General features: G+C 37.8%; 1 protein-coding gene across 1 annotated transcript in view; it reads right to left on the bottom strand.

Moving 5' to 3' along the window:
* Positions 1–18,743, bottom strand: part of UNC5D (unc-5 netrin receptor D) — a 102,743-nt gene that overhangs the window by 18,672 nt on the left and 65,328 nt on the right. Inside the window, exons 9-11 of the mRNA XM_067312273.1 lie at positions 17,566–17,751; positions 13,105–13,482; positions 8,774–8,858 (exon numbers count right to left, since the gene is read on the bottom strand). Of these exons, the coding sequence (XP_067168374.1) occupies positions 8,774–8,858; positions 13,105–13,482; positions 17,566–17,751 (649 nt within the window). The remainder of the gene's footprint in view (positions 1–8,773; positions 8,859–13,104; positions 13,483–17,565; positions 17,752–18,743) is intronic.

Here is an 18,743-nt window from a genome sequence, read left to right as displayed (position 1 = left end):
TAATAAAATTAATAAAACTTAGAATGTTGTTTCAAGGTTTGATCATCAATATTTTTGAAAATATTCTTTCAACAGGATTTGTATGGTGATGCTCTTTTTATGCAAAAATCTGCTTTCTGTCTCTCCTCCCTGCAAGAATGCATTACATGACCAAATTCCGTGAAACAAATTACAAATTACTGCCTTGACAGCATATACTCTTTTTTTCTACATGAAGGCTACATAGCATGAATGAGAGATGTCTTATAAAATCAAAAGCTTTACAAGCATTCAGGAGTGAAGCTTAACAAAATCTTCAGAAGGTGAATGCTCCTTCCCATTTTCACAGACATACAGATATGTTAAGGCTTAAAAAAATTGGGGTACTTTTTTTTTATTTGCAAAATAAGCCATTAGAGACCTGATTTTTCACAGGATCTTTCATACCCACACTCCCAAAGTCAGTCAGCCAGCCTCGACAGTTGTGAAAAATCAAACAGATTTTGCAAAGCAATATCCTTATATATAAGGGATTCTGTGTTTTCATCCAGTTATATTAGCATAAATGTTAACTAATTGTTCAAGGCAATAATCAGCATAGCTCTAAAATACTACTGGTGTATTACTGGTGTAAAATACTACTGTCTTACCTGGTGACTTCTACCACTCATTTCATACTGCTGTAAAGAACTACTGAATGATGCAGGAAAGCAGGGAATTATGGCACAAATGCCTTACCTAAGATCAAAGAGCAGTCTGTATTTGTACAGAAAACAAAATTTTTAGAATCCTCAATCACAATTCCAGCCTGAACATTACACTGTACAATACTTTCTGAGCTTCATAATAGCCCATAATACCTGATATTTCTTCTTATACTAATAAAGTACAACTTCAAGATAATCTTACTTTTTTCTGTGTCTTTCTATGCTGCAGTAGATAACTGTAGGCACAATTTTCATCTTATTCTAACATTTTTGAATGACAGGAATGCAGGAGTGATTACCTGTAAAGTCTTGATTTTTGAAAGATGTCTGCCCATACGCAAAATAAAGCAAAGTAGTTCTAATACTTGAATATTGGCTTGATAGCAATACAATAGTCTACAAAAGTAGGTAGATCAGAAGCATGGCGGAGTGGGGCCCTGAGTACTACAACTGAAAGAAAAGCTAACTCCACAGAGAGTGAAATCTGGAAGTCTACCTAGAGAAGGAGCAGGTATAAAAATTAGCTGGATGATGTCCCTGCTGCTTTTCTTTGACCCTGCAACAATTTCACATAAGTAAGTCAGTGGCTTGTGGTCACATTTAACCTTGAACAATATAAAGAAAACCCAAACCACAAAGCTTTAGGCTGAAGTTTCTGAACCTAATGGCCAGAAGCAAAACAGCTCTGAACTCATTTGAGATAGTCTGCATTGCAGCAGCTCAGGATCAAGCATTTAATTTGTCTGACCGGTACCCATCTCAGTCACTCTACTGTACCTACTGTCAAGTTACTTTCAGTGTTTCTGCTGACTTGAATCCCACTCATGCTTTGGCCTGCTCACCCTCATGTTCGTGCTGACTTTGCTGTTACAGTGTTCTGAATGTGCACCATTAAAAGGCAGTGGGTTAAGGTACAGCCCAGTCTAAGTTTCCGTTTCCTAGCTGTATGTCTGTCATACTGTTAGAGGGAGATTGGTATCCACAAACTTACCTGTACCTGAAGCCAGAGAGCCGAGAAAACTTCATGGGGAGGATCTAGTCCCTCAAGAGGAGGCCTCTTGCCACTCAAAGCCCTTTTCATGTCAGCTGTCAAAACAACTGTGCGTCTGTTAGCCTAACCTAAAGGAGAAGCAGCAAAAGAAGCTGCAAATGCCATTCTTTTCACTTTTTGCAGTGCAAAGGCCCTGAGACACAGGTGTGGTGATACAAAAGTGTGTATTCCACCCCCAAATCACCTCTCCATTAAAATTACATATTGGAATACTGGCAGGGTTAACTGGGGAAGCCAAGAAGTGGATAGGAAAAAATGCTGACATAATGAGTTTCTCAGCAGAAATTCACATTTACCTTTCAACATGAACTCCCTCAGTGGCTCATCGTAAGCATCTGCAACAGAGAACCTGACAGTGTCACAGGCTCCTAGACATACCATGATACCTGGGAAGTGAAGTCTGTCTAGTAATGAGCACATCTGTGCCTTCAGTCTAGATTTCTAACTGTAGTTCACTCCTTGGATGGCACAAATATTTGGTCTTGGATTGCTACAGACACCCAGATGCTGTTTTTACCTCCCCTTTGCACCCATACACATACAAATAAACTTGGAAAAAAGCAAAATAAATTCATAGTTAAAAAAAAATCAATTTAAAAAAGAAACAACATCAAATTTAAACACTACTCATCAACCCTGCAGTTTACAGCACAAATGGATTCTATTACTGTGGGCTGCTTTTGCAAGATGAGAAAATTTTCCCTTTGGAAGGTAAAGGTACATTATTTGTCACATTTTTATATTTAGTTATAACTTTGCTTATAAATGCTTTGTTATGTGCATACAGTTATGAAGGTCTGATTTTTCAAATTATACAGTTACAAAATATGTTTAAATCTGAGCAGCACTGGCTAGTTTCATTCTGTATATGTAAATTACAATATGTGAATACTATGTGTAGGTGTTGGACACAAAGTTAAGTGCACACCAGAAATGCGTTCCAGTTTGCATATTGTTCAAATTTGTTATCATTGAACATTCATGTTTCTACTAGAATCATAAAAACGAAAAGACAAAACAAGGGGAGTAAAAGCGTGAGTTCTTGCCTTCTCTGTCCTCTTAGTTTCCTTTACTTCTTTTGTTTTTCCCCACTTTAATCCTCCCACTCTTATATTCACCATACGTGTGTAGTATTTTCAGAATTATTGCAGCTTCAGAATTAATTAAGCTTTTTCTAATATTTAGAATGTAGAGGTATATTCACAATTTAAGAAGTTTATTCAATCTAAACTCGGTTTTGTATGATACTAGCTAAAAACACTCATATACTTATACAACTCCCATTATGTTTTACGTTATGGAAGAATACATGTGAGGGTTTCAATAAACTTATTCAGGGACTCAAATCTTTAGAGTTAGTACTGGCACAAGTCAAGAAAAACAATTTGTTTACGCTGTAGGCTAATAAATGTTTATATAGTCCTGGCTTTTAAAATCCTGCTACCCCTTGCCAAAGAGTTGCAAGGTTTTCTAGAAGAAGTCTGTTAACCCTTAACACAAGTAGGAAGGGTATGCCTAGGGACTGTATAGTGAGTTATATACTGTTACCACCTTAGATTTGTGATCTCACCATCTAATCTCAGCACACAGCAAGGAATTCATTTATATGCTTTGTTTTCATTGTGGAACCAGCCATGTAACATGTGGTTTTGTGAAAATTTAAACAAACCCCAATAACACACAATACTCCAAAGACGGCAGACAGTGCATTCATTATCAGATCCCCTAGGCTACTCTATGTTCTCCTGAAGCAGGCTCAACTTGTGATGATTCTTATGGGTAGTATCCTCACTACACGGTAATTAACTAGATTGGAAATGATGTTTATGATAAATCCTTCTAATAGGGCTTGATAGTTCTTCCAGAACAACTGGCAATAAAAGAAATGACACACATAAATAAAGTGTCATCATACAATGTGGGACATCTTTTCAGCGTGCAATCAGATGTACAGACAAGTGACTTTCTTCCTTGCTGAAGGAAAGTTTGTTATTCAGACTTTTTAAACAAGCACAGGCTACTGTTATCTTTTCAACTTCATCTTAATTAAGACTCACTTTGGCTATTCTCATCTTTTCTCAAACTGCAACCAGTGTGGTATTAAAACATAATATTAAAATGACAGCAGTGTATGGTGAAGTGTAGGAAGGTTAAGGTTTGCAAGAAAGGAGAAAGAAAAACAGTGATCAGGAAAAACAAATATTTCAGGGCAGATTCTGCCCTCTGTTATGGCTTATTTAATGTTATTTACGTGTGGAATACAGATCACATTCAACAAGGATACTCTGTTGGCTGAATAACTGTAGACTGATAATATGTTTCTCTTTGATAGAGTTTTTTCAAAGTGAATCAATCACAGAATTGGGAACAGAACCCAACAGCCCAAATGCTTGCTCCTGCCCCGTAGCCCTCCACTGTGACAGTAGGTTCTATCAACAGATGATTGGAATATCAGCCCTTTCTGACTGCAATTTTAAACCTTTCACTGTGTTCAATAGCACTTACTTTTTCATTAGCAAATACCTACAGCATGCAAAAGCCACACATAAAAAAACCCCCAACACACTAAGTACACGACAAGGTTGCCTCTCTACTTAAAAAGTGTCAGGTAGTGGCAATTTCTAGAGGTAAGACATCATCCTCATCATAATTTGCAGCTTCTCCTGCCCACATCTTTTTCTTACAATTTTTTTTTTCCAAATCAGAGCATTATGCTTTCCCTATACAAAAGGAAAGCTTGAAAGCCAAAGCATCAAGCTATGTAAAAGGCATCAGTGCTTCTCACGATTTTGCTACAGCTGTTCTATTATTTCTAGACCCCAGTAAGACAGGGTACTCTGGAGGACCCACAGCTGGCCAATATTTCTCTCCTCCATAACAATCTAATTGAATTGCAGCATGTAATTTTTATTTTTGCCTTTTAAAAACCTCTTCAAGCATGTGTGCTGGCAGCAGGTGGTTGTGGAGCATTAGCATTTTAGAGACAATAGCCACACACTAGACCCCATGCTAGCTCTTCTGTGATGAGTCTGGGGGGTTCATCGGCTACTGTGAGTGGTCAAGCGACCTCTAGTTACAATCTTGCAGCTGGATCAGGGGATCCTAAATTATTTCTGTGCTATCATCTACAGAGCGCTGCTCTCATACCTACTGAAATATTGTTTTGCTTTTTTTGAAGAAACAGTCTGCCCTCTTCTTGGGAAGGGTTTTTTGAGGGGAGAGGTTGGTCTTTTTTAGTTTTGTTTTAAATGATGTCCTAGAGGTGACTGGGTTTGTCAATCTTGATGAATGGTGAACAGATCATGCTAAATTCAAGTTATATAGTTGCATTTAAGCACTCATGGAACAATATTTGCAACAAAGGGTTGTTGACTATTCTCTTTCCAAAATAATACTGCATTTTCATGCAGCCTGGACTGTCCCACTGTGTCTAGATTCCAATCCTTCAGCAGTATACTGCCCATCTCACATTATTGTTAGTATGCACTGGCACATCATTTGCCATTGCAAAAGCAGGGATAAAGGAAGCTTAGCTTTCTCATGAAGTATCTACTCCTTCACACAAGTAAGCTTTTAGAAACTATATAGAAAAAGAAATTATCTGTTAACTGAACAGCTTTCACTTTGTGAGTGCAACTTCATTGCAATGGTGCTTAGACACTGGAAGTGATAGTTGAATCGTCTTCTGCTAGACTGTGTATCAAATCATTGCTGAAGAAAATCACTGTCCCTAAAAATTAACATGTAAATGGACAGGCATCATTTTCTTCCTATTGTAAACCAGGTATAGAAACGTAAGAAGGGTAAGCCATTTGCCTAAGGTCACAAGAGAATTGGGAACAAAGCCAGCAGTGGAATGAGCCAAGATTTTCTGATTCTCCATACAACACCTAAACCACAAGCTCATCTTTCTTAAGCTCTTTCATATAAGTTACCTACAGATTCTGGCTGATTCTTGGTTGAATACAGCTAGCAAGATGATCATCTGGCCAACAGTACTGAGACTTACGCATCCCAGTACTGTTAACCAAGTGACACTGTTCCGAGCTGCACTGAACCACTCACTAGCTCTAATTCCCTGTAGCCTGTAAGTAACTTCAGTGACACAGCTTGAGGCGTTCTGGTTCAAGGAACAAACTAGCAGATGGCTGTCTCCATTCCAGTGTGGCTCTGCTCAGCCTTTCTGGCTTAAGCGTGAAGACAAAATTAAGCGAGGAGACAAGAGAATATTTCACTCTAATTCTCACTTGGGCCAGAATCAATAGCTTTGTTGTTTCTTTCACAGACATCAATAACCTGTGCTTTCTGCCAGCATCAAAGCATGTATGGTGTTTGGAGGTTTAGCTTGACTATTTTTCTCTGTTAGGAGTCCCTCAATGCTTTTTAGGAAGTCCCAACTGCCAGAAGCATCACTGAGGATCTAGGCAGCAAAGCCCATATGTGTGTCCAAAAGACTTTTTGTTCTGTTGCCTTTCCAGAGAGACCACCAGTTCCATCACTGATTTGTTCAGTTATGTGAAACACTGAAGAATTTTCAAACCTGAATTTGTTCTCTATTTAAGACACAATGAAATTCCCATTCCACAGAGGATTGTATCAATTTACAGCAGAAACAGCTGGTATCTCATGATCGTACCTGTAGTGCACAGATGATAGGGATTTTTTTTTTTAATTACAAAATGATAGTGCAATCTGATAGAGCTATTCTGAATTCACTATCTGCTCTGTTTCTATCACTGTGTTGTTTAACATACATCTCATACCAACCTACCTCACCAGCTAAATGAAGATTACAATAGAAGTGACAGCTAACCCTGCTAGTCCTTAAAAATCTAAATCTGAACAATATGAACCTTGTTCTCCCAGACACATTTAAGATGGAGGTTTGGTGTTGACAGTAGAGAGCATGACTAGTCATTAGATAACACTAACAAGTGTTGTAATTCAAGAGGGACCTTAAATATTATTTAGTGTCTAGACAGTAACTTAAGATCAGGTTCCTGTTTTTCTCCCCTGTTCTTCTGCTACTGTAATTTCAGGCAAGATAGTTAACACTTAATTTAAAATGCATTTTAGTTCTTCATGTGCAACTTGTGGCATCCTGACCCAGTACTGGCATTGTGGGCCACTCCAGTATCTCAATCTGGCAACTAATAAAACTGGACACATTGGAAAAGTGGAAGCTTATATTCTTGCCATCATTTGCCTGCCTGCAAAGTAGATATAAACTCATCTGACCTCCTGTGAAGTTCTAATTAATGAATGTTTGCACTTTTCATCCCAAGCTCTTCTAACACTTTTCACCTCAGTTCTTAAGACAGTGCAAACCCAAGTATCTGTCAAGTTCCTTCAATTCACAGACAAGAGTTAACCTGCCAAGAACCAAATGTAATAATCATCAAATGTTTTCATTTTAGAATAAACTTACTCTGGAAACTAAGTAATATAAACTTTTACCTCATGGGAAACACACACACACACACACACACTTGTCAGGAGTAAGTCAGGAAAAAATAACCTTAATTCTAAAAATGAAGAGTCTGTCCTCACAATCTTGACAGTTGACCAATATGGCTAGTATCTCTTCCAGGTTTTAACCTTCCCTCCGAATCCAGGTATTAGTCTAGTAAGAATGCTACTGTCAGATTTAAACAAGCTAGGTTCGTTTGCTGAATTGCAGTTAATTATATTTTGTTTTGATAATTTTACCCTCCTGTAGGGTTTCTTCAAAATTTCAAGCTGAAGCCTAGTGAATCAAGGAAAAAAAAGGTGACTCAGACTTGGGTTCTGCTCATGTGTGGTGCTGTCAGGCTCAAAGAAATGAGAGAGTAGCAGAGCACTTTGATTCTTTATAACCCGTGTTGTGTGAAAATTAAAGCCAAGAAATGTTTTTATGGGAACAGCTATCAAAATCTGTTAAAACCATCTGTTTCTCTGGCTGTTTTTCTTCATAAAAATAAAGGGGAAAAAATCCATTCTAAAGCAAGTGACTTTGGGCCAAATTCCAGTCCCTCCAATGCAGAACATAAACAACTCCAGTGAAAACATCCACATGTGGAACTCGCAAGAGTATTTAACACCCTGTATCTAACAGAGCAACTAGGTTTTAAAAGCACCTAGAAATGAGCTAGGTGCCTTTTGTATAACAGACATTTGCAACATGCATTGACACCAACATTAAAAAAAAAAAAAGAAAGAAAGAAAAGACCTGCATTTACCAAAAACCTGTTTCTTCTTCCTTCTCTTTTTCTTGTCTTTGCAGTGAATATGATAGTGTTGAACTGGAAATTCTGGAGAATTCACTCATTCATTTGTGAAATAAGAGCAGTATTTCAAAGACCACCTTCCTGTCCCACCAGACAGAATGTAGAAAAAACTACTTAGAGAACAAAGTGCAGTTTAATTGGCACTGTTCATCAGCTGTTGCTGGCAAATCCAACTAGGGAACACATTCCAATGGTGACTTATAAAACAAACAAAATTTAAAAAATGGTCTTGTGCACTCATTTATTCACATCATCTTGGTTACCAAATGTCTGTCATGAAGTAAAACACTTCTGTACCTACCTGCCATAGGGTCATTCAAACTGATGACCTAGATGGTAAATTTTAACCTGTGGTCTGCAGTTTATGAGAGTCTCTGGATCTAAAGTTTCCATTAAAGGTAATTAATAAAGTAGCTGTATTGTAAGTAGGCTTGTGTGATATAAGAAGTCTGCAAATCAGAAATGATACATCACCAAAACCAATTTCAACAATCTGTCATACACTGGTTTCCTTGAGGTATCCCTTCCTTAACAGCATTTGCAATAATTACATGTGATTTCACAGGAGCATTACATAAAAAGCCTGCTTTTTGTGTCATTTATATGGATATGGCTTATGCCACAACAGCATGGTCACACCAGCAACAGTGAAGATGGAACGACTCTTGCATATTCCATTCCTTGAGACAGCATGGACAAGAAATCAATGAAATGAGACAGTTCCACAGATTTTGGATGGTATTACTGTGTGTTTTTTATGTACTTTTTACCTGGACTCCCTTTGACTGATGGCAAGATAGATTTCCCATGAACTCTCTTCAGGAATAGCTCCATGTGGTATCAACAAACTGACTCCTACAAAAGAGCAAAGGCAGAGCTTATCTTTTGGAAAAGTACTGGAAATGAAGAAAAACCTCAAAATTGGCCTCTGATTTACAGCACCTAGAAAGGCTATCTACCAGAACAGAAGAATGCTCCTCTAAAACAGTGGTTCCAAAAGTACATGTTATTAATATGATTCACATAGTTATTAATATTTCATTGTCTTCCAAAGATATAGATCAAAATAAGGTCCTTCTAGAGCCAGAAACTGTAAACTCAAATGACTAAAAACTTCTTGCCCCAACAAAGCTTTTAAAGAATGGACTTCCTATAGTTTTGTGCCACTGAATGACACTGGATTCATAGTCTTCATGTGACTGAAGGTCTCTCTTCTTCCCTGGGTATAGGCAAACTCTTTGTCTACTTCACCACTTAAACAAAAGGAAATAATTTATGGAAACAAAAGGGACCTTCAGTCTTAGCTCTTTCAGAGAGGCTGCGAGCAAGAACAGTATATAAACACAGTTGTTTTGATTGTCTCAACCCATATAATAAAGTACTTGCTTCCCTAAAACAACCATCTCATTTCATTCACTATTGAGCTAAATCTGCACGCAGCCCCGGTCTCACAGGATTGAAAAAGTCTTTGTTCTGTAAACAGTATTCAGAGTCATCTTGTCCCTGTAGGGAATATTCTGTGTCACTGATGCTTGGACCTACAAGCAATTTTTTGGCAGCCAGAGAATACAGCAATTAAATTTCAAGGATAAACATACTATTGCAAAACTCTCAGTAGCCTTTTTCAAGGCATGCATGGTACACAGCAAAGCCATAGAAGCCCATCCCTGCCGTTCACACAGAGCTCTTGCTCCTCTGTAGCAAGTACTTTGAAGTAAATCTTTTACATTAGCTAACGGATAAGAGACCACAGAGTACAGTTCTCCTCTTTAATATATCTTCTTGTTTATGATAAAAAAATGAACTGGGTATATTGGGAATGGGGAAAACCTCCTTACCCCCCTTTCATCAGAAGCAGCAATGCTGGAATACAAAAACATTCAATTAGCTTATTATAATTTCAGTGGAAAAAAGGCTTCCTTTCATTCCATTACTGATGCAGCCTGGGCAGTACATTTTTCAGCTCTAGATATGCTGTACAGTTGTACAGGCCAAAACTCCTTACAAATCAAGATTATTTGTGTTTCAAATGTATGAACGCTTTCAGTAGCAATACTGATAACTGTCAGTCTTTTTCATTTGTGCTAAGAATGAGGCTCATGTTCTCTGTCTCCTCACAATGAAATGTCTTATCAACTATGATCTTACTATGAATATTAGAGAGACTCAGCCATTGTTACACTTGTTTGGAGCCTTGTTTGTAAAAATCCCTTACATACTATTCTTCCATTACTATTATAGACAAACATTTTCATATTGAAAGCTGGAATCAGTGCAACCATTTCCCATCCTATGAACAGGAAAAAGGTCAATTCTCCTATGCTTTTGGTAAAACCCACAAATGCTTACATTTTATCTGGATTTTTTTCAGATCTTCAAGCATAAAATCCAGGTAGACACTATTATTGCTTTCAAATAACCCCCTGAATATAGAAAAATACAGCAAGGTTGGTACCTAGTAGTGAGGTCTTCACCCAGTCATGGAACCTGGCTACTTAAAACCTCTGCTCCTTATGGAGTCAACTTTCAACCTGATCAGTGAATGCGGAAGCCTGGACTTTTTCCTCTCCTTCCCCCATACCTTCTCCTCCCCAAAAGCAAAAACAAGCATCTTTACCTTCTTGCAGGGTAGTCAGGAATGTTAAAGTATCAGGGACTGTGCAGCTACACAAGTTACTGTAACCCTAGCTTGTGCATAAACAAACTTTAATGAGCTTTCAACAATAAGTTCTACTTAATCAAACCGAATCTAAAATGCAGCCTCAGCCTGTAGACCTCAGAGACAGACTGAAATTATCTCAGCCGCACCTCAATGACCTATAGTCTTCCAGACCAAAAGCAGGCACATACTCCGACTGAATGTATCTCAACATCTGCATCATCAGAAGGGGAGCTTCACTTTATGGAGTAAAACTTAAATGTCTACTAGCTTCATGCACAAGGACCCAGAAGATCCTCTTCCTGACAAGTCACTACAGCAGAGAGCCTTGATTAAGGAAGAGGGGGGAAAAAAACCTGTTACCTTGACAGGCTTTTATCTGATGCAGCAACAGAACAAACTGTTGAGTTCTCTATTTGATTTTTCTGTTCCTTTTTTGCCCATAATAAATACATTAAAAAGCATGTGCACCCTCGGTAAATTTTAGGTTAGGTGTTTGCTAATTTCTAGAAGGCAGCAAGGGCAAGCCAGTTCTAAAAGATTTCATAATCAGTTGTTGACTCTCTTTCACTCTTGGCCTATTTGTTGAAATGCCTATTAGTGGCACAAATGTTGTCATCTGCATAGCTCCTTGCTTTACATGACATGATCATGGTTTAAACTTTTCTTGAACTGCTTTGTCTATTTCTGACCTTGAAGTAAAATCTGGTAATTCTAGGATCACAAGGAATCTATCTCATAATAGAGAGGTCACCTAACCAAATGAAACTAAATTGGTATGGAAATCACTGTACCTTTTAGTTCACATAACTAGTGAATCTAAGTTATACAATTTTCCTTTTACTCAACTAGTATAAATTAGAAATGAACAAGGATGCTCTCAGCTGGATACCACTGAAATCACACTGTTGTATAGCATACTCAGGGTGGAAAAAGTAGGTATCAAATATTTTGAATACGTCACACTTGTAGAACCTCAGCTAAGTAGTAACACGATGGAATGTAACTATAATTTACAATGGACTGGCAAATTTGATCTTACATAAACGGAGAGAGAGAAATACATAAACTGCATGCCGACCAAATAAGCATTTAAATCATCTGATAGATGGGGCTAACATTATTTAAAGTAGCTAAATATATAGTATGAGGGACTTCTTCATTTCTGACTGTTATACTGACTTAGTGCATCTGCCTTTGTAATATTCATTCCTGAACAAAAAAAGCTTGTGAAGAAATGAATACATTCTATATGTTATGCATGATTGTGCATTAAATATTATATCCCTTAGTTATATACTGATATCAATCTTCTTTAAATACAGACCATGTTTTTTTATGCTTTTAAAATCCTGGTTTTATGGAACATGAAGGATAAGGCTGTGCTTTAAAGCATTCAGTTCAACCAGATAGTATGAGACAAGCTTGGAAACACTAACCAACTATCAAAGTTGAGTTTAAAGGAGACTTTGAACGATAGAGCACAGGAGTCCAAAAGATACCCTGTTAGTTGGCAGTAGTGGCATCAAGCTAATTCTATTTGCCATTTTGAACAAGAAAGCATTCAACATAAGGAATTTTATTCAGCATGACACAAACATGCTACAGTGCAACATGTTGCAGAGTATGACCTATTAACATCACTTATTTGATTCTAATTTGGTTGTCATATATTTTCTGCAAATTTTACAAACTCAATTACCTAAGTCCAGAATCTCATGCTGCTTCACAAAGCTCTGAAGTCACACAACAAACTTTTCATTTTAAGCAATGCAAATTCAGTATCTCTACTGCAATGTTTCAGTGCACAGCCCAATCTTGAAATGCCAGTTAACTTTGAAGTGCCCTACTATGGGAATCTGTCAAGCAAGATTTAAGCTGAAGAAAAAGAAAATGAGAAAGTCAAAAGTAAAAGCTAACAAAAGCCACACTAGAGTTTTCATTATGAGTGGAAGCTGTTCTCCAGAGGCATCCACTTGTGGTACGCCATAGATTTTCTTTAATAACATAATGAACTCTGACAATGTTAATGCAGTCAGACACTAATGTCTTTAGATTCCCCTTTGAATATGACCTCATAATCTTAGATGCTGTTCCAATGACAGCCTCCTTCCTGAGGAGCCCTTCTTTTGGATCAGGAACTGAGTAAGCAACAGGGAGCTCTGATTAATATGACTTTCATGCTGAAGACATCAAGAGAGGCAATGATTTACAGCAGTTCAAATAGGCATAATGCAGATTTACTGCTCACCCCAAACTTTGTCCTGACCATAATCATCGATGTAGGCAACTTGCACTACTTTACAACTTTGTATTAAGGAAGTCTCTCCTTTTTTCTTTTTCTTTTTTTTCATAAAATACTACACCAGGCAAAACCAGTTGCATCTAAACTTATTTTATAGGCTTTTAATAAATAAATAAAAAAAAAAGGAATCTACTCACCTGTGTTTGGAATCACTAAACGGCCACCCAGGTGTCCAAAAATGGCAGTTGTCTTCAGCTCACTTTTTGTTGAAATAGAAGAAAGGTTCTGAATGTATGCAGCCTTGTTTCTAGCATGTATTGTGCCAAAACCCCTGTTATTCCCATGAGGAAAAGTTCCAGAATGTGCCTTTCCATGATATTCAGCCCTCTCTGTCACCCCTAGGGAAACCATGAATGAACTCTGAACTTTGACTTTGATGTCTGACAGTGGGTTAAACAGTGAAGACTCTGTCATTAGCTCCTTATCCATGGGATCCTGCAGGCAGATTGGTCCACTGTATGTTCTGCTCACTGTCAAGTCAGGCTGCATGGATGAGTTCAAAAGCAGGGAGTTACCTGATGGAATGAAGTGGATCAGAGAGTTAGTTACTGTTTTATACACTGTATTTTATAATGGTTTGCAGTGGTGCTGAATAAAGCATCTGGATAGCAGGCAAATGGAGAAATGGTATGGATAGGGGATGTTTCATCCATTTTATGGAGATCTCCACAGAGCAGAAGAGTAGGAATTAGGAATCCTGGATTGTCTTTCTGGTCATGCAGTGATTTGGTTTACAATCTTGAAATGCATAAAACCCTTTGATTCTACGTTCTGAAGTCTCATGAGCTACGTCTACACTGAGAAATGAAAAACATCATGCATATGGGCTTAAGCATGCTAAGATCCATGACTCATGTCCTATACATGAGTCACAATTGCTAATATTTTATAAAAATGCCAAATTTTGGGTAACTGTTAGTAGACCCTATGATAGATAGCATGTCTGCCTTTCTCTGTGTCTCATCTGTCCAGACTCAGTTTCAGCCTGTACTGTGGTACTAAGCATGCTACAGCTAGTTCCTCCTTAGCGAGATCTGGAGCTTGAATCACTCTATGCCCAAAGGTTGCCCGCAAATAAAAAAATCTAAGTGGGAAAAAAGAGATTAGACCCGTATTTAATTGCCAGTTTCAGTAAAACATTACATGCACTTGTAAATCCTATGCAGCACCCAGCTGCACTTTGATTTTCCCATGTATAAATTGGAGCTAGACAGGCTAGACTTAAAAGATCTGGTTCATGTGCATCTAATACTAATTTGCTCAATGTACTCAGGACATATTGCAGTCATAAAAAAAAAAAAAAGCATTTAGAGGATAAAAGCTCTCCCTATTCTCTTCTTGGAATGAATTTTAGAAAATTCAATCTATGCAGTATAAAAGAAAAATATCATGGTAGACATTGGAAATTTACATCACTGAAGTTTAAGATGTTAAATCAGAAACTCTCTTTTTTAAATATAAAAATCTGGTGAGTTAGATCTCAGTATTTTCCACATAAACAGGCCAGTCTGACTCTTCTTCTCAGCTCATGAGGAAGGAAGTCCATGTGGTATACATGAATATTGCACAATAGGATTCGGTATTGGCCTACTCCACTGAAAGATAACAGCTTTCTCAGTAAATCTAATTCATTTATGTAAGTCAACTGCACAGCTCCTCCTCCACTTCTGTTCTGCTCTTCCTCTACTTCTATTCTGTTCAATCTCTACAAAAGTTTAGATTTAAACAAAGGCATCCACAGAGACTGTGACATCACTACAGTACTACTTTTTGAAAACGCATTCTGATTCTGTGATGGAAAGTGCCATCCTTGTTATTTGGATAATTCCTAGTGAAATCAGCATGAATTCTTCACCCTAGTATTCCCATTCTGACCTCTCCACCATTTCAGTTTTGGCTTGCTCTTCCTTCCTGATACTCTCAGAACTCAAAATCACATAGGGTCATGTTCAAAAAACAGATGAAACGATGCAATAGATCTAAAGGGTACTTGATCACTATGTTTTCTACGCTTCAGGCAGTTCCACAGAACATGAATCCAAGAAGGAACTTCAGTTTTGTTTTTGGATTTTTTTTTCTGTATATGCCTTTTTTTTCCTTTTCCTTTTTTTTAATTAAAACCCACTGGGTGAAAACACATCCTCCTGCAGACCTTTTCAGTGAGCTTACACGAAAGGATAGTTTCATGCCTGAGGGAAACTGGGTTGAATAGGAAGTGGGACAATAGTAATGCAGGAAAGAATGTAAAGAATGTAATAAATGTAAAATGTCTCAAGTAACTAACTTTATGGAAATAAGAGGTGGGTAGCTAACATTATAAATACATTTCTCCAAAGAATAAAATTTGGATCATTCTAAAGCTCCTTAGCACAAACAAGCCTCTTTCATTTTCAACCTGTGTAGCTGCATGTAATTTAGCACAGAATCTCAGATTACAGACAAATGACCTGAAATAGTTTCAGCATCCACTAAATATTTTATTAATAACTTTGATAAGCAAGGCTTTTGATATCTAAGCATCTTATTGACTGTGGATTACAACTGTTTTAATGCATTTCCACTTTTTTAGCAAGAAGCTACAATCTGTATTTCTCCTCAGATGAAAATAAGTATAATTCTGATAAGCACAACTGTGAAGCAAGCTTTTTTTTTTTTAAGTGTCATTTCAAAGACCCACTTTAAAAATACTTTTGGTAGTTTTGCTCTCAATGTAAAACAGAAGGGGAGATTTTCCAGTTCAGACAGTTTCAGAAAAAACAGACTATATCTGGATGTTTGTACACTGTTGATACATCAGCATATTTACAAATAAGAGTAAGCTACTGATGGGAAGCTGCGGGTGAGGGAAGGATCAGCTACCTTTCAGCAGATTGGTCTCCAGGAGGAGAAAGCCATTCATTAATTGTTTCACTCCTCACATAAATTTAAAAATAATGATCATATTTTTATCTTTTTAGTCAATAGGATTCTCTAGGAAAAATAAACTATTTAGATCCTATTTGCTGATAAAATTCCATCTGCCAGAGAAGTATTCCCTGACTTGGAAAGAATCTTCATCTTTTTCTCTAAGTGAAATTGCCAAAAATGCAAATTATTGAAGAGATGCTTCTAAACAGACACATTTGGGCCTATCACATGAAGCAGCCTGCAGAGTACTGAAGCAAGCAATACTTAGGTCAGAACGATTCTCCAGGCTGCCTACCCTAACTTATGCTGGTGCAACAGTAGATCGAACAATTTATCTAGTGGCCCTAAAGATCCAGCTAAAAAGTGCCCTAGTAGAATTATCCAGAGGCTTCAGTATCTACTGTCCTTTACACCTTGTGTGGGAAATGAAACTGTTGTCCTTAGGTCAGTATTGTGCTCTCTTAGCAAACTGGATGCTGGAGAAGAACTGGCCTCTTTTCTTCATGGCAGCTGAATTGTTTAGTTTACAAATACTCATATTTAAAAACCCATGGACAGAGCACCCAAAGTAGCTGAAACTGAACTAATGGCATCCTGGCATAAGAGGAATTGCCTGTTTCAGCATTAAATCAATGAAGAAGTTTCCCAGCCCCAAAACAAGATTTTCCTGGCAAACGGAACAACAAAGGAAAGGGTTACTATTTGAGCTGGTCACTGAGAATTATGAGACTCTAATTTAAGGCTTGAATATTTAAATGAATGAGTAAACATCCTTCAAACCTCCTAGTCTACCAAGCCTCTTCCAATTTCTTGCCATTTATGCTTCATGAGGAATGTCTCTCAGCAAATAATCATAAAAACAAAAAAACAACTCTGCAACACATTTCATTTTCATAAAGACAGAGGAAACATGGGGATACTTTCACACCCCACCAACACACCCACCCACCCACAATAAGGCAGGCATCTACGTTAGAATGTCAGTACCGAAATAAATAAATATACTCTTTTAAAGTAATCAACATTTTGATTCAAAAATCACTTTTTGTCCAAAGGAAATATTATTCCAGAAAACATCTGAGTGCTGCTTTTAGTAAAAGGTTTTATTTCTTCCATATTTTATTGTATTGGTGACTTTTTGAAGTCTTAATTAAAAAAAAAGGAGAATATATACATGTTTACACACATTTATCTTGTTCTGTTCCAGAGACCTCAGAATATGGATGTTTGCATGCAAAGAACAGTTTATAAAATACTGAAAGGTGGATTGATCAAATTAACAATAAAAATCCAATCACTTTTAATGAAGAAAATAGATATATAACTGAGTAGGAAGGCACTACAGACGGATACTTTCTGTATTTTTTTTTTTGTTTTCTAAGTCACAAATGCCATGTTAGAATCTAGTGACAGTATTTCTGCAGTGCTAAAGGGAGAAGGTGCAGTCAACAGAGGTTATTTATTTGTTCAAGTTCCCGTGACAAATCAGTAGCAGAGACAGGAAAAGACAGCACAGTTCTAACAGCCCTGATCTCCTGTTCCTTGGGTTTAAGCTACCCTCACCTGGCTCTGGTCCAGTCTGCTTAGCATTAAGCTAGGATACCCCCCCAACAGCCAGTCATTGCATATGAACTTAGTATCTCTTTGCAGTAGGGGCTCTGGAGAAAAGAAAATGAAATCACAACACTAACCTTGTCTGACTGTTTTAAAATTAAATGTCTGGAAGCCTCCTGTCAGTGCAGACGAATCAATCACATCCACGCCGTACTCACTCTGACTCCGTCTGTAAAGGGTAACACCAACCACCAGCACAGCTACAGCAATGACTGCTGCTCCCAGGCCAGAGTATAAGGCAATGTCACTGGCATTCTCAATATCTGAAAGGAGAGGAAGCGGGTACCAAGTCAGCAACACTCATGAAAGTGCCCTGACTGAAGACCATGAGCAAAGGGATTATATGAGGCCACAGACATGTGGCCAAGGAGGTACGGCTTGGGGCATAAATGTGGAGCAGATCACAGCAGGACAGCGGTGCACAAATGAACACAGAAAAGCAAGCATTTGAAAGCATGAGAAAATTTTCCTGATACCTCACTCCATAGAGGTAGGGTTACATTGTTTTAGGGATTGCATCATGGTATTTGCCGTTTTTTAAAAATGGGAGAATTTGACTTGTAGCAATCAATGCATAGTCAAAAGCAGAGAGCTGACTACTCAACAGCCTTCTTTCTCATCAGCACACACTGCTAGCCTGGGCTCCTTGCTGGGGTATGCCTTCATCTCCCATTCTAGCCCAGTGGAGATCATTAAGATATGGTAATGCAACCCTGAAATGAGAGAATGTGGAACAACTGCAGCTACAGAGGGCTGTTACAAGTATCAGCATGATTCTCATCTACTGCTAGCTTCCAGGGGAAGTTTTAGGTTTGAGTTCTGGAGCTAATGCAGGAGGTCATGAATCCTCTGAAAAAAAGTTCTTCATCAGTCTTAGGGAAGATTTCTCCTACTCCCCCAAGCCCTTCTCCACTCTTCATTCTCTGTGTGAGTTTTATTACAAGAAGGAGCAGTCCATCCTCTCAAAGTCAGAGAGGGGCTGAAGAAATCCCGCATATCATCTTGGATTCCTGCAAGCATCCTCAGTCTTTAAAATCAAGTTAGAAACTGAACCTTCCTGTGATCACACCTGTGTGCTAAACTTACAACCAAGTTTTCTAAGATTTCAGTCTTGTAAAGCAAAGAAGAGGAATTTGTTTCTTTAAAAGAATGAATTCAAATGAAACATGCTATATTATGTAATTTAATTATACAATGGCACTTTTCTAGATCTTTTGGGATTTGGGACCACGTACCATGAAATTAAATTACTTAG

This window comes from Apteryx mantelli, chromosome 29, assembly GCF_036417845.1.
Source record: "Apteryx mantelli isolate bAptMan1 chromosome 29, bAptMan1.hap1, whole genome shotgun sequence".
Taxonomy (NCBI): domain Eukaryota; kingdom Metazoa; phylum Chordata; class Aves; order Apterygiformes; family Apterygidae; genus Apteryx; species Apteryx mantelli.
The sequence above is the reverse complement of the archived record's forward strand: the minus strand, read 5'-3'. Positions and strand labels throughout refer to the sequence as shown.